This window comes from Thalassophryne amazonica, chromosome 16, assembly GCF_902500255.1.
Source record: "Thalassophryne amazonica chromosome 16, fThaAma1.1, whole genome shotgun sequence".
Classification (NCBI taxonomy): domain Eukaryota; kingdom Metazoa; phylum Chordata; class Actinopteri; order Batrachoidiformes; family Batrachoididae; genus Thalassophryne; species Thalassophryne amazonica.
In genome coordinates, this window is record NC_047118.1 from 19130288 (window position 1) to 19145518 (window position 15231).

At 40.0% G+C, this 15231-nt stretch overlaps 1 protein-coding gene across 2 annotated transcripts in view; it reads right to left on the bottom strand.

Moving 5' to 3' along the window:
- col5a3a (collagen, type V, alpha 3a) overlaps positions 1–15231 on the bottom strand; it is a 212316-nt gene that overhangs the window by 78394 nt on the left and 118691 nt on the right. For both annotated transcript variants that reach the window (XM_034189960.1, XM_034189959.1), the window contains 6 exons: positions 13871–13915; positions 8030–8083; positions 7800–7844; positions 3034–3087; positions 552–596; positions 166–219 (listed from right to left, as the gene is read on the bottom strand). In XM_034189960.1, coding sequence (XP_034045851.1) covers positions 166–219; positions 552–596; positions 3034–3087; positions 7800–7844; positions 8030–8083; positions 13871–13915 — 297 coding nt within the window. The remainder of the gene's footprint in view (positions 1–165; positions 220–551; positions 597–3033; positions 3088–7799; positions 7845–8029; positions 8084–13870; positions 13916–15231) is intronic.

Here is a 15231-nt window from a genome sequence, read left to right on the forward strand (position 1 = left end):
TTGGCATAGTATGAAATTTGTTTCTGCAGTGTGTGTGTGTGTGTGTGTGTGTGTGTGTGTGTGTGTGTGTGTGTGTGTGTGTGTGTGTGTGTGTGCAACATTATGCATGGATCTGTGTGTGCGTAATTCTGTCTGGGACATGCATGTGTGTAGGTGTGTACTTACAGGTGGCCCGTCAATACCAGGCAGTCCCTCCATGCCTTGTTTTCCCTGAGGACCCTGAGACACACAAAGGTGATGTTGACATTCACAACATCACAGATCATTCCTTGGAGACCACAATACTGTCCTTACTTTGCCTTTTCCCAACACACTGTGTTTATGAATAAATCCACTTTTTACTTCTTTGAAGCTGTTCCTCTTGTCTGTTAGGCTCCTGTGTGTGTTTCTTGGGTATTGATTTCCTGTCTAACTCTGTCTTGTCTGAATAAGAGTGAGAAGAGTTTGGGTCATACCATCCTACTCAGCCAACCTTCCTTTATCATGTGATGACAGGGGGTCACAAAGTTACAGCTTTAATTCTTAAGTTAAGTGAGGAGCACAATCCCTACCTTCTCTCCTGGCAATCCAATGGGACCCTGAGGTCCAGACAAGCCCTGAAGAAAAAGGAACCATCAGTTTCAGTGTCACAAAGCCAATGGATGAAGCTACAAGCTACGTTTTCTCTATAGCCTGCGTGTGCCTACGTGTGCATGTAGTGTATATGTGTAGGAGTCATGAATGGCTTGCTGTGTGCATGCTGGGTTAATGTGTGCATGATTAATATGTTTTTATGTAATTGGAATTTCTTTGACTACCGTCATGTAGACTGTAATGTATTGTAATGTACCATTAATGCCCTTAATGTCTCTAGATCCTCAGCCTTTGAGATTGAGAGATGTTTGGGAAGAGCTTATGGAGTCATGAGCTCTCTGGACAGAGGTGTTTGGGGATGCTCAAGTCTTCGCAGGAGAACAAAGGTTAAATTCTTTAACCCTCTGGGGTCCGAGGGCATTTTTTGGACAGTTCACTCGCCTGGCATAAATGATTTATTATTGCTGTTAACAGCTCTCTCTGCATCCCACAATCAAGTTTTATGTCTCTTTTTTTTCAGGACAACCTGTGCTTTGAGAATATATATGTTTTTGTTGTGTTTTATAAGTGTAATAAAGGTTTACAATCAAAAATAGTCAAGGAAAAAAATAAAGCGAAAAATAATTTTCCACACACATTTATTCAAAACACACAGCAAACTATAATAAACAACTGTTTTGACACTTTATAAAGGTAATTTGAGGTCTTGTGTGAAAGACTGAACAACAAAAAGGTTCAAACAATAAAACACAAATGCACATTTTGAACAATATATACAAAATGGTCTATGCGTTTTGTTGTCCATTGATATGGTGCTTTACGCAGAGAAAGCAACAGAGTTATCCAGTAACATTCACATGCAAACTAGTGGAGCAATCCTGATAGTTACACACTCTTTGTTTGAGCACGTGAGATTGTCATCAGAGGCTGTCCATCTGCTCCTGCTTTCACTTTCGCTGTGCGTAATGGCGCAGGGCGCACTGAGTATGTACTAATAGTATGTACTCATTAGAGCACCCAGGGGGCTATTCAAATGGGCCAACTAGTAACACATCACTCCTGAAAACAATCTTTGGCTTTTCACGTGAGGTAAATCTGCCCTACGATTGGATTTTTGGAAAACCATGTGACGGTGAACCAATTTCGATTGGACACTCACATTGCGCACGTCATCACACAGCTTCTATGAGGAGTACAAAGATGGCCGATGGCTGGCTCAAAAGTCCGTGGAGTTAACTTTTTTGCATAAAAAGTTTCTATCTCATATCATTCAAAAGTTATTTATAATTTAGTAAAGCTTGGTCTTAGCCATCGTATATGACGGCATCGGCCCCAGAGGGTTAAGGTTCTGATGTTTCCTGTCTTACTGTATAGTTGGGTTTGGTGCTAACCAGTTTGGTGCTAACCAGTGACCCAAGGTGCTGACTGGGTGTACCAGGTGTCTTTGGAGGATCCTTGGGTTACGCTGGAATGACTTTATGTCAAATGAGTGGTTAATTAGGGAGATTAAGATGAGGAGTATAACTTGCTTTGACATTTTGTCTATGTGGTGCATTTCTCAATGCATAATCCACACATCTGTGCCTGAGCATTGAGGACCTCAGTGGCTGGGGTAGGCCAAAGGGATGCCTAACAGATAGATGGCTTATTTTAGAAATGCGGGGATGGATGGAACAACTGTCTCCCTGGGTCTTTGCCATCCAGGACCCAAGGCAGTTCTGTGGAGTCATGATGTGGCGAAGCACAATCTCCCAGACTTGACTTGACTTTCAAAATAACATCCCCCAAAAGAGGTCTGTTCATGAGCTAAGAAAGACATCATTGGCTTGTATTCTCAAACAGGTTTAAAGTCCAAAAAGCCAAAAAATATGAAAATCCTCTGAATCACAAGGACGTGCAACAGAAGACATGTAGATTAAAAAAAAAACAATCCCTGTTGTGGAGTCTGGGGAGAAGTGTCTGGTTGCAGAACATGGGGAAAATGAAGGCCCACATTCTTTCAGACCAAGGAAAAAGGCTGATGCAAAATCGCAGTGTGGTGTGATTCTGATGCTGTCTTTATTCAAATAAAATCTCTCATGATGTAGTTTAACCTATGAATAATGACATGGTCCTCTGATTGAAATAAAATAGTGGAGGGACATTATCAAATTACCCTATATTTTTCAGTGGTTAAGGTGTTGGGCTTGAGACCAGAAGCTCCTTGCTTCAAATCCCAACCTGACTGGAAAATCACTAAGGGCCCTTAGGCAAGGTCTTTAATCCCCTATTGCTTCCAGTATGTAGTGAGTGTGCCTCACATCGGGGAGAACGTGAGGCATTATTTGTAAAGCGCTTTGAGCATCTGATGCAGATGGAAAAGTGCTATATGGATGCAGTCCATTTACCATTTAGATGTGTTTCCAAGGCAGGAAAAAACATACTTGGACCAATGTGATAGTTTGAGTGTCGCCATAGTACCTGTGCTCCTGGATTTCCCTGTTGGCCTGGGGGCCCTATTTCTCCAAGTAAACCCTGGGAAGAATGAACACTGGTGGTCAAACTCTATCAACACATTCATACCCTTCAACGCAAACTGTTTATTTGTGAGATTAACAAAGAAACTGATTCATATACATGAAGCAGATAAAGACAAGCAGATCCTTTAATGGTTTAGACAAACCACTTTAAACATGTAAAAAGGAAAACAGTGCTAATTTAAATGTTAATTCCTCATAAAAAGATGATGATACACACTTGGGCATGTTAAAATGTTTATGAGGCAGTTGTATTGCCATATGTCCTACCAGGTTTTAGACACACTAAAATTGTAATGGAATTGTAACGTTTGTATACAGAGCTCTAATATTTATATGCATATACAACATCAGAGCTGCATCAAAATCTTATATACAACCCCTGGCAAAAATTATGGAATCACCGGCCTCGGAGGATGTACATTCAGTTGTTTAATTTTGTAGAAAAAAAGCAGATCACAGACATGACACAAAACTGAAGTCATTTCAAATGGCAACTTTCTGGCTTTAAGAAACACTATAAGAAATCAAGAAAAAAAAGATTGTGGCAGTCAGTAATGGTTACTTTTTTAGACCAAGCAGAGGAAAAAAAAATGGAATCACTCAATTCTGAGGAAAAAATTATAGAATCACCCTGTAAATTTTCATCCCCAAAACTAACACCTGCATCATATCAGATCTGCTCGTTAGTCTGCATCTAAAAAGGAGTGAACACACCTTGGAGAGCTGTTGCACCAAGTGGACTGACATGAATCATGGCTCCAACATGAGAGATGTCAATTGAAACAAAGGAGAGGATTATCAAACTCTTAAAAGAGAGTAAATCATCACGCAGTGTTGCAAAAGATGTTGGTTGTTCACAGTCAGCTGTGTCTAAACTCTGGACCAAATACAAACAACATGGGAAGGTTGTTAAAGGCAAACATACTGGTAGACCAAGGAAGACATCAAAGCATCAAGACAGAAAACGTAAAGCAATATGTCTCAAAAATTGAAAAATGTACAACAAAACAAATGAGGAACGAATTGGAGGAAACTGGAGTCAACGTCTGTGACCGAACTGTAAGAAACTGCCTAAAGGAAATGGGATTTACATACAGAAAAGCTAAACGAAAAGCATCATTAACACCTAAACAGAAAAAAACAAGGTTACAATGGGCTAAGGAAAAGCAATTGTGGACTGTGGATGACTGAATGAAAGTCATAATCAGTGATGAATCTCGAATCTGCATTGGGCAAGGTGATGATGCTGGAACTTTTGTTTGGTGCCTTTCCAATGAGATTTATAAAGATGATTGCCTGAAGAGAACATGTACATTTCCACAGTCATTGATGATATGGGGCTGCATGTCAGGTAAAGGCACTGGGGAGATGGCTGTCATTACATCATCAATAAATGCACAAGTTTATGTTGATATTTTGGACAATTGAAAGGATGTTTGGGGATGATGAAATCATTTTTCAAGATGATAATGCATCTTGCCATAGAGCAAAAACTGCAAAAACATTCCTTGCAAAAAGACACATAGGGTCAATGTCATGGCATAGGGTCAATGTCAATGAGCAGATCTGATTTGATGCAGGTGTTAATTTGGGGGATGAAAATTTACAGGGTGATTCCATAATTTTTTCCTCAGAATTGAGTGATTCCATATTTTTTTCCTCTGCTTGGTCTAAAAAAGTAACCGTTACTGACTGCCACAATCTTTTTTTCTTGATTTCTTATAGTGTTTCTTAAAGCCAGAAAGTTGCCATTTGAAATGACTTTAGTTTTGTGTCATGTCTGTGATCTGCTTTTTTTCTACAAAATTAAACAACTGAATGAACATCCTCTGAGGCCGGTGATTCCATAATTTTTGCCAGGGGTTGTATACATTCTGAATATGAATTCTGCTATTGAGTATTGCTGAGTTATGGCTGTTGGCACAGATTATGCATTTAGTACCCTAATTATCATAACTGCATATGTCAGCATATTTGCATCACCATAATATCCACACATTCTGAATGTAAAACCTGTGTTAGAAGAAATTCCACTTCATCCTCACTGATCTGTATAAGAACCAAACACTACTAAAAACAAATTAGCTCATTACCTCCCAGTGGAGTATCAATCGTCTAATTATACACTCGTTAAATGTATTATTAATGACTTACAGTTAGGTATGTTTTTGTGTAGTGACACAATTTTTCCAATTTTGCATTTGTGCACAATTCCAGTGGAGTTGATGATGCGATCAAGGTAGGTGTTCAGAAAAATATAACGTTATTCCAGCACAACACTGCGATTGCCTTATATACACTGTATGGATAGCGGCTTCCCTCGCCTATAGCAGGGGTCTTCAGCTCCAGTCCTCGAGGGCCGGTGTCCTGCAACTTTTAGATGTCTCGCTGTTTTAACACACCTGAGTCAGTTAATGAGCTCATTAGCAGCACTCTGGAGAACTTCACTACATACTGAGGAGGTAATTAAACCATTTGATTCAGGTGTGTTGGACCAGGGGTACATCTAAAAGTTGCAGGACACCGGCCATCAAGGACTGAAGTTGAACACCCCTGGCCTATAGGATGGCCCTGTCAGGGTATGTCCTGGTTCCTGCCCTGTCTGTCTTTCTAGGTGGCGCTGAGGTGAAGCTGACTGTAGCAGTCTTCTGCTTGGATGGTGGCATCGGCTGTGGGTGACGTCAAGGCTCCACCCGTGCTGTCAAGGCAGCACATGGGATCTGTCAAGAGTGGCGTCCTAACAGCTGATTGTCATCCTGCCTCATCAGCACCAGCATTTAACCTCGGATCTTCTACTGATTCACAGCCAGAATCTCTGGGTTGCTACCAGGTTTCCACCGGGTTCCTGCAGTTGTTGTACAGTGCACCCAGCCAGTAACCTGGTTTTAATGTTGGCTGTTAAGTTATCTTAGTTTGGTGTCCCATCGCCGTTCATGGAGCTAATGTCAAGTTGTTGTGCATTTCCGCTGTGAGCTTCCAGGCTCTAACCAGCCGTGTATTCCTCTGCAAGCTTTCAGGTTCATAATGTTAAAGTTAACCAATCGTGTTTTTCTGCTGTGAGCTCCACCTGGAGTGTCATCACAAGTGGCATTTAGCAATATCAGCTATTATTCAGTTATCAGAGTCTGTGTGCCCCCACGCTGTTCTGGACCAATGTGTGCAGTTAGTTAGTTAGCCAATAGTTTAAAAAAATTAAAATAAAAAATCTGTTATTTAAAGTTGACTTTTCTTGTTGCTAGAGCACTAACCATTAAAAATGTGTAGCTTTATTTGGTAAAAATAAAAACAGATTGAACAATTTACATATATAAAATGTTCACTCAACTCGTCAGTGACTGATTCAACATCCTGCAGCTAAAGGCTGGGCTAAAGTTAGCTGATAAAACTTCAGCAGTGCACTAATCATCAATTGTCATGTTTTATTTTTAGATTACTTTCACCTCAGACAAATTTGGAGAAGTTCCGTTGCTCAAACTGGGTGTGCGCATATATCCAAAAGTGTAGAATTTCAGATTGAGTGTGTCTGTTCAATCACATCAGGTGCTGTGTGTCTCTAACTGGGTCGCTGGCCTGAACACCGGCGGCTTCAGCTCAGCCTCATTCTGAACAGTCACTGAAAAAAGCTTCTCCCAGCAGGGTGATGTCCGTCACTCGTTTCTCTGCTTTTTCTCTTAATATTGTGGTTATGACTCGCAGACTGAGTGTTTCATTTTGTCCTGTCGCCAGCTGTGGTCACCAGCCCTCAAAAAGCCAGATAGTGACATAGAAATAGAGTAAAATATACTCTATTATAGAGTGAAATCAGTTCTACCATCTTGTCAAATCAAGTGTTTCTACTCCAATAAGAGCTGATTTTACACTGTGATAAAGGAGATTTTGCACTGTGATGCAATATATTTAACTCTGTTTGGACTGGGACCAAATGTTATCCTGGCAGAGTAAATTTTACTCTGACAATAGGATATTAATAATTAATTAAACAACTGCAAATTATAAAGAACACAATGCTCACACTGCCGAGGGTATTTTAGCATTGAGTTATATTTTTTTAACATGTACTGGCACAAATTTTGCAGATACAGTCTGACTCACTGACTAACTCCAGTGTGCATATGCTTACCCTAGTAACCACTGCAAATGCATTCATTTATCTACTCATTCTCTCACAGCCTCCACTGGCTAACATCAGAGGCTTTGCAGGGCGCACAACCTCCTCTAGATCCCTTGGGCATAAAGAAATATGTAGAAATGTGGAGGAATATGTAGAACATTTCTCAAAGATGCACCAGCAGCAAGTGATGCAATTGCAGAGTTTCATTACAAACACTGAGTCAGTGATTAGCTCCGCCAAGATGCACTACTACTCAGCAGAGTGCGCTACCAATGCACCTACCCTCCGACAACGAAAGCTGAACTATATTCTATAGTAAGTCAGCGGCCATCGCCCTCCACACAGGAAATTTGGACCCTGGGATTGGGCCTTCGTGGTGTTTCACAGAGATTTTTGAGAATCTGCTGTCGGGCCAGTTCACATCATAGTGTGAAGAGGCCATTACATTTGACCACATAGGGAGGGAATCAGACCTTTAAGAGGAACACACTCTACAAAATGCTTTTCAAGTTTAAAAAAACAGCATAGTCACTTGCAGTTTGTAAAAGTACTGTATCTGGATGAGATAATGTGTAAATAAAAGTTGCAGAACTGACCATGTTGCCCTTTGGCCCTTGTTCTCCATCACTTCCTCGAATGCCCTGCACACATACAACACGTCAGGAAAGCTGCACGAAATGTCAGCGCTTCATTAAAAAGATAAATTGTTGATTAGTTTCCTTATTATTCCACAGCTGCCTATTGATATTTGGCACCAGAGAACCTTTTAATAGACTCAAAGAAGCGGAACGCCTCAGATCTCGTCATCAAGGCCATGTTGACTTACCGTTTGTCCAGGTGGGCCATGTGGCCCCCTCGGCCCAACGAGACCCCGAGGACCCTGGAGACAAAACACAGCAAACAGTCAGCATCTAACCTGCAGTGGTGATGAGGGGGGAGTGAGCGCGGAATACTAAATCATAAATCAGACCAAAGGAGGGGAGCGAGTGAAAACCAGCGGCGACAGATGATAAATTTTACTGCTCACGTGTGTGCTTTTAAACGTGACAGTCTTCAAGACCGTTCAGGATTATGGATGTGTGGCTGTGTCTTTCAAAGCTGCCCTCTTTGTAGGCCGGCCAAGCCACCTGTTCCAAAGCCACATCTGAGATCTCCTGGGAAGTGATTTATATGGAAATATAATCATTCAGGCCAGGAGTTTTATCTAGCCTCTCTCAGCTCGCTTGTTTGTCTTTCCATCTTTTTTTTATCTCTTTAACCACAAACCAAATTTCTGTCTCTCTCTGTCTCTCACTCCCTCTCACTCATCTTAACAGCCGCCTCCTCTCCTTTCCTGGTTCTTCGTAGTTTAACACAGCTTGCCAAACATGCCTCATATTGCACTCGATTTTTTTTTCCTGCACTGGGTGATCCATTTAGAGAGACAGAACCCCACAGTGCCCCAACCTTCGTGCACTGGGAGAAAGACAGAAGGTGACTCATAACCAACCTATCATTCACCAGTGAGACAGACAGAAAATGGTAGATTTTTTTCCAAAACCTACTACGTATGTGCCAATAGGAATGTGTAGGATGGAATTTAAAGACAGGATATATTGTCCGAACATATTACCACATTGCAATGCACATACATGGGTTTCACCTGCACATTAACTGTTTCCAGAGGATGTTTTACATAATTATTCATTTATTTCACATAGTGTGTAGGCAAAGCAGCGATAGCACGGTATTGTTTTGACTGATGTGTGCAGGTCTATGCATCTGTGTACACGCAATAACTCAAAAATTGATGGATTGATTTAATTCACACTTGATGGGAATATTATTTGGATTGGTGACTAGAGGTTACTAGACTTTGGAGCAGTTTGGTTAAAGGTCAAAGTCAAAGAAAACATGGCCCCCCAAAAAATTCTTTTTTTACATATCTCAACAACCAAGAAGCCTAGATGGATAGAACATGGTGGGGATATTACTTGGATAGCTATCAAGAGATGAAAACATTTTGGAGTAGTTTGGTCAAAGGTCAATATTAAGGAAAACATGGCCCAAAAAACACCTCTTTTGTATATTTCAACAACCAAGAAGCCTAGACTGATCAAACTTGTTGGGAATATTTTATATATATATATATATATATATATATATATATATATATATATATATATATATATATATATATATATACACACAACCCCAATTCCAATAAAGTTGGGACATTGTGTAAAATGTAAATAAAAACATAATACAATGATTTGCAAATCCTCTTCAACCTATACTCAATTGAATACACCACAGAGGCAAGATATTTAATGTTCAAACTGATAGACTTTATTGTTTTGTGCAAATATTTGCTCATTTTGAAATGGATGCCTGCAACGTGTTTCAAAAAAGCTGGGACAGTGGTATGTTTACCACTGTGTTACATCACCTTTCCTTATTACAAAGCTCAATAAGCTTTTGGGAACTGAGGACACTAATTGTTGAATCTTTGTAGGTGGAATTCTTTCCCATTCTTGCTTGATGTACGACTTCAGTTGTTCAACAGTCCGGGGTCTCCATTGTCGTATTTTGCGCTCCATAATGCACCACACATTTTCAATGGGCGACAGGTCTGGACTGCAGGCAGGCCAATCTAGCACCTGCACTCTTTTACTACAAAGCCACGCTGTTCTAACACGTGCAGAATGTGGCTTGGCATTGTCTTGCTGAAATAAAAAGGGACGTCCCTAAAAAAGACGTTGCTTGGATGGCACCATGTGTTGCTACAAAACCTGGATGTACCTTTCAGCATTGATGGTGCCATCACAGATGTGTAAGTTGTCCATGCCATGGGCACTAACACACCCCCATACCATCACAGATGCTGGGGTTTGAACTCTGCGCTGGTAACAATCTGGATGTTGTTTTTCCCTTTTTGTCCAGAGGACACAACATCCATGATTTCCAAAAACAATTTGAAATGTGGACTCATCAGACCACATCACACTTTTCCACTTTGCGTCTGTCCATTTCAAATGAGCTTGAGCCCAGACAAGGCGGCGGTGTTTCTGGATGTTGTTGATGTATGGCACTTTGCATGGTAGAGTTTTAACTCGCACTTGTAGATGTAGCGACGAACTGTGTTAACTGACAATGGTTTTCTGAAGTGTTCACACGCGGTAAGATCCTTTACACAGTGTCAGTTTTAATGCAGTGCCACCTGAAGGATCAAAAGTCACAGGCATTCAATGTTGGTTTTTGGCCTTGCCGCTTACGTGTAGAAAGTTCTCCAGATTCTCTGAATCTTCTGATTATATTATGGGCTGTAGATGATGGAATCCCTAAATTCCTTGCAATTGAACATTGAGAAACATTGTTCTTAAACTGTTGGACTATTTTTTTTCATTCAGTTGTTGACAAAGTGGTAATCCTCACCCCATCTTTGCTTGTGAATGGATGAGCCTTTTGGGGATGCTCCTTTTATACCCAATCATGACACTCATAATTAGTGTCCTCAGTTCCTAAATGCTTATTGCATGTTGTTAGAAGGAAGGGTGATGTAACACAGTGGTAAACATACCACTGTCCCAGCTTTTTTGAAACGTGTTGCAGGCATCGATTTCAAAATGAGCAAATATTTGCACAAAAACCTTAAAGTTTATCAGTTTGAACATTAAATATCCTGTCATTGTGGTGTATTCAACTGAATATAGTGCAAATCATTGTATTGTTTTTATTAACATTTTACACAACGTCCCAACTATCAAGAGGTGGTTAGATCTTGGAGTATTTTATTCAAAGGAAAAACACCTTTTTTGTATATCCCAATATCCAAGAAGTCTTTATGGATTATCTAAAGCATATGTTGATCAGCAAAATACTTGTGATTCATTAATAAGTATGAATTCATCATAAAGTTACAGAGAAGTCATATGATGAAGAAATGCATAGTCAAAAACACCATTACAGACACATGCATACAGTAGATACTTGTGTAGTTATAATGTGGTGTGTTGACCACACAGTATGTATACACCAGTCCTCTGATGCTTTTCTTTTGATTTTGGACTTTTTGCTGCATCTTGTAAACTATGATTCCCTCGGTTTGCATTGTTTTTCTATACTGTATATACTGATGAGATTTTTCATGTTTGAAACTTTTCCTTTGAGCTGGTCATTGAAGGTTTTTCAAGCTTGAATGTTGTGAATGTGACTTCAGAATCCAGTAATGGGAGGGCCTTGTTTCAACAGAGAACAGCACGTCCTTCCAACATACCCTTGAGATTTTAATGAAGGGAACCACTGAAGTGGACACATTCTTCAGAATTTCTTTTTTGTCTACCCATGGAAGTAGAATAAGGTTGAAGTTTCACATTAAACATTTACAAAGTCACAAATCTATTGCTGTGCATGTAGAAATTCTCCTGTTACAAGCAAAACTTGATCCTGAAATGGCTAGTTTTAGACTTTTGAGATGTAGTATGTGAATGTGGACAAACTCAGGAGATGCTTTGCTCCGGGTTAGGAATGTGCACTGATGCTGCCTACAGAACCACCTTGGGGCCTGGATGGCAACCACCCAGGAAGACAACCCATCCATCCTTACCTCTCAAAACAGACCATCTTTTTGCTGCAGCTTGGTGAAATGTGAACATCCTCTTTTCCAGCTGCCGTGGTCCTCAGCACTGAGACACCTGGGTGCTGGATCATGTCCCACATAGCCAAAAATTCAAAGTCAATAATTCCTCACAATGGAAGTGATACTCCATTCCAGTCATGCTCATGGATTGTCCAAAGGGAACTAGCACCAAAGACATCATCCTTCACCTTAGGTCACTGGTCTTACAACCAAACAGTAAGATAGGAAGCATCAGGACCACAAAGACTGAGACCTTTGCTCCTACAAACATAGCATCCCCAAACAACCGTGTCCAGTGATCTTATAACTCCATAAGCTCTTCCCAGGCATCACTTCATCTGAAAGATCAACACCCCAAAGAAATGATTGTCACTGCTGAGATAAGCAAATGTCTCTACAAATGCAACACTTTTACTGGCGTTAGATACACAATTTCAGTTTTTCAATTTATTTTCATTTATATAGTGCCAAATCACAAAAGAGTTGCCTCATGGCGCTTTACACAAGTAAGGTCTAACCTTACTAACCCCCAGAGCAGCAGCGGTAAAGAAAAACTCTGAGGAAGAAACCTCAAGCAGACCAGACACAAAGGGGTGACCCTCTGCTTGGGCCATGCTACAGACATAAATTACAGAACAATTCACACAACAATTCACAAAACGAATATACAGGAAATGCTGTTTGTGCACAGGACAGGAGGGTCTCCAGCACAAATACCACACCCATCTCTGGATGGAGCTGCACCTTAAACAAAGAGAAAAAACAGAATCAGACATCAGAAAGACAAGAAATACTGTATAATTTGTCAGCATTAAACAACAAGAAAAACAGGAAATACTAAGGTAATCGCCGGCCACTAGCGCTAAACTTCACTAAAAGACCCAGAATTTAGGTAAAGTTCAGGCCGCGGCACACTCCATTTCCTAATAAAATGAATTAAGAGTAAAAACCATAGAGCTATACTATGCCAGTATACTAGCCATATGAAAGGGAAAACAAGTGCGTCTTAAGTCTGGACTTGAAAGCTCCACAGAATCTGACTGTTTTATTGATGCAGGGAGATCATTCCACAGAACAGGGGCATGATAAGAGAAAGCTCTGTGACCCGCAGACTTTTTATTCACCCTAGGGACACAAAGTAGTCCTGCACTCTGAGAATGCAAAGCCCAGGCCGGTATGTAGGGTTTAATTGGGTCAGCTAGGTAGGGAGGTGCCAGTCTGTGAACAATTTTATGGACTAGTAGCAGAACCTTAAAATCTGATCTCACAGGGATAGGAAGCCAGTGAAGAGATGCCAAAATGGGTGTAATGTGGTCAAACCTTTTGCTTTGTGTCAACTTCTGATAGTTGTGTCCAGGAAGCAATTCAAAGCCTGGACCTTAGGCCTGATGCAAGATAATCACAAACTCAGACATTCCAACTCTCCTCTCATTTTCTGAAGTGCTGCAATCAGGGTATACAATGATTCTGCCAAAATCACAGCATCGTCTGCGAAGGCAAGGTCTGTAAGTCATTGGTGTCCATGATGTCTCAGCTGCTGAGGAAAGCTCGCAAATTCCTTTCTTAGGTTTGAAGTTAGAGTTAAATTTATCTGCATTACATAAAAAGTCTGGAAATTGGAACAATAATTCTGAATCTGTGCAAAAGCTTAGGCACTTCTGGAAGTCTCACATAGTAGTGGAATTTTGATATGGCCTGGTTCACAGTTCTGGATGTTTCTACCTTCTCATATCGAATGGAACACATTTCCAAATGATGTGACAGAAACAGAGATGCTTCCTCTTTTGAAGAGACAGGGGCTGTGGTGAGAAGCAGCAATTTAAACACTGTGCATATTCATAGCAACAGGCACAGAAAAAGGCCACGATACCTTCACTCACATCATTTTCTGGAGGTGGCTTGGTTGTATACTATAGTGTCTCTTTGCTTGTGATGTATGTTACCATATACATGTACACTGTGACTCTTTTAAAGATTATACACAGTGCTCTATGTATGTAGAAATGTACTGTGACATTGATGCCAGTGTGTGTGTGTGTGATCGCTCACAGGTTCTCCTGGTTGCCCTCTTGGACCTTGTGGTCCTACAGGTCCCTACAATAATAATAATAAAAAAAAGGAAACAGATTCAACACATGAATTTCAAACACTCCAGTAAATTTATGTCATTTATAACCCCACAGACATAATCTGTGAAAGGAGCTCATTAAAGAAATTCACTGCCTGACAGATAAAACTCAGCTGTCTTGCAGTAAGGATTAACAGCACACCGTCTCAAACATCACTGCCTGCCTGTGTGGATGTATCCCATCTTGACACAGCCTCAAGACAGTCAGACTTTTGCATTTTAGGTTTTACAGCCTGTTTTAATGATGTTTAGTCTTGTGGTTGAAGCGGTGACCTTGTGACCACAGGATCCCCAGATCACATTCCCTTCAGGCAAAAAGAAATCAAGAACAGCCTATTGGCAAGGTCCTTAATCTCCAAGTTGCTCCCAGTGTGCAATAGAGTGCCTTGTATAGCATAAACCTGATATGTGTGTAAGAGAGAAAGAGAGAGAGAGAATGGGTGAATATAGTGCAGCATTTGATTGCAAAAAAACTAAATGTTATTTAAGAATTCCAATAAAGACATAAATTCAGCTAAATATACAAGGGGTAATCTTAGAGCGTGCCAAAGAAAATAAGTTCTTAGGTGTAATTATTGATGAAAGAATGAATTGGAAAGTTCATATTTAACATATTCAAAAGAAAGTGTCAAAAAGTATTGCAGTACTAAATAAGGTAAGGCATGTACTTGACTGCAAAGCACTTCCTACTCTGTATTGTTCACTGGTTGCTCCCTACTTGGCTTACTGTGCTGAAGTATGGGGCAATAACTATAAAACCACATTGCAATCATCATTCATTCTTCAAAAAAGAGCTTTAAGAATGATTCACAATGTAGGTTATCAAGATCACACCAATTCATTGTTTATTAAATCTAAAATATTAAAACTTCACAATATGATTACGTTTAAGATTGTGCAATTAATGTATGAAGTGAAAAATAAGCAACTGCCCCTCAGAATTCATGAATTTTTCAAGGAGAGAAAGGGAGAATAAAATTTAAGGGGCTTGTATCATTTTAAAATTGCTGGCGCTCGAACGACCAGGAAAGTTTCTTGTTTCTACTTGTGGCCCAAAAATATGGAATAATCTGGCGAAGGAACTCAAGCAATGTCCAAATGTTAATCAGTTTAAACGCCAATATAAGGAACTGATGTTTTCTGAATATGTGAAAATTGTCTAAATTCTCTGAAAATACAATTCATGCTTGAAGGACTATATAACTGTTGGTTAAAGTATGGACAATTATGTTATTGATTTTATATTATATATATATATATATATATATATATATATATATAT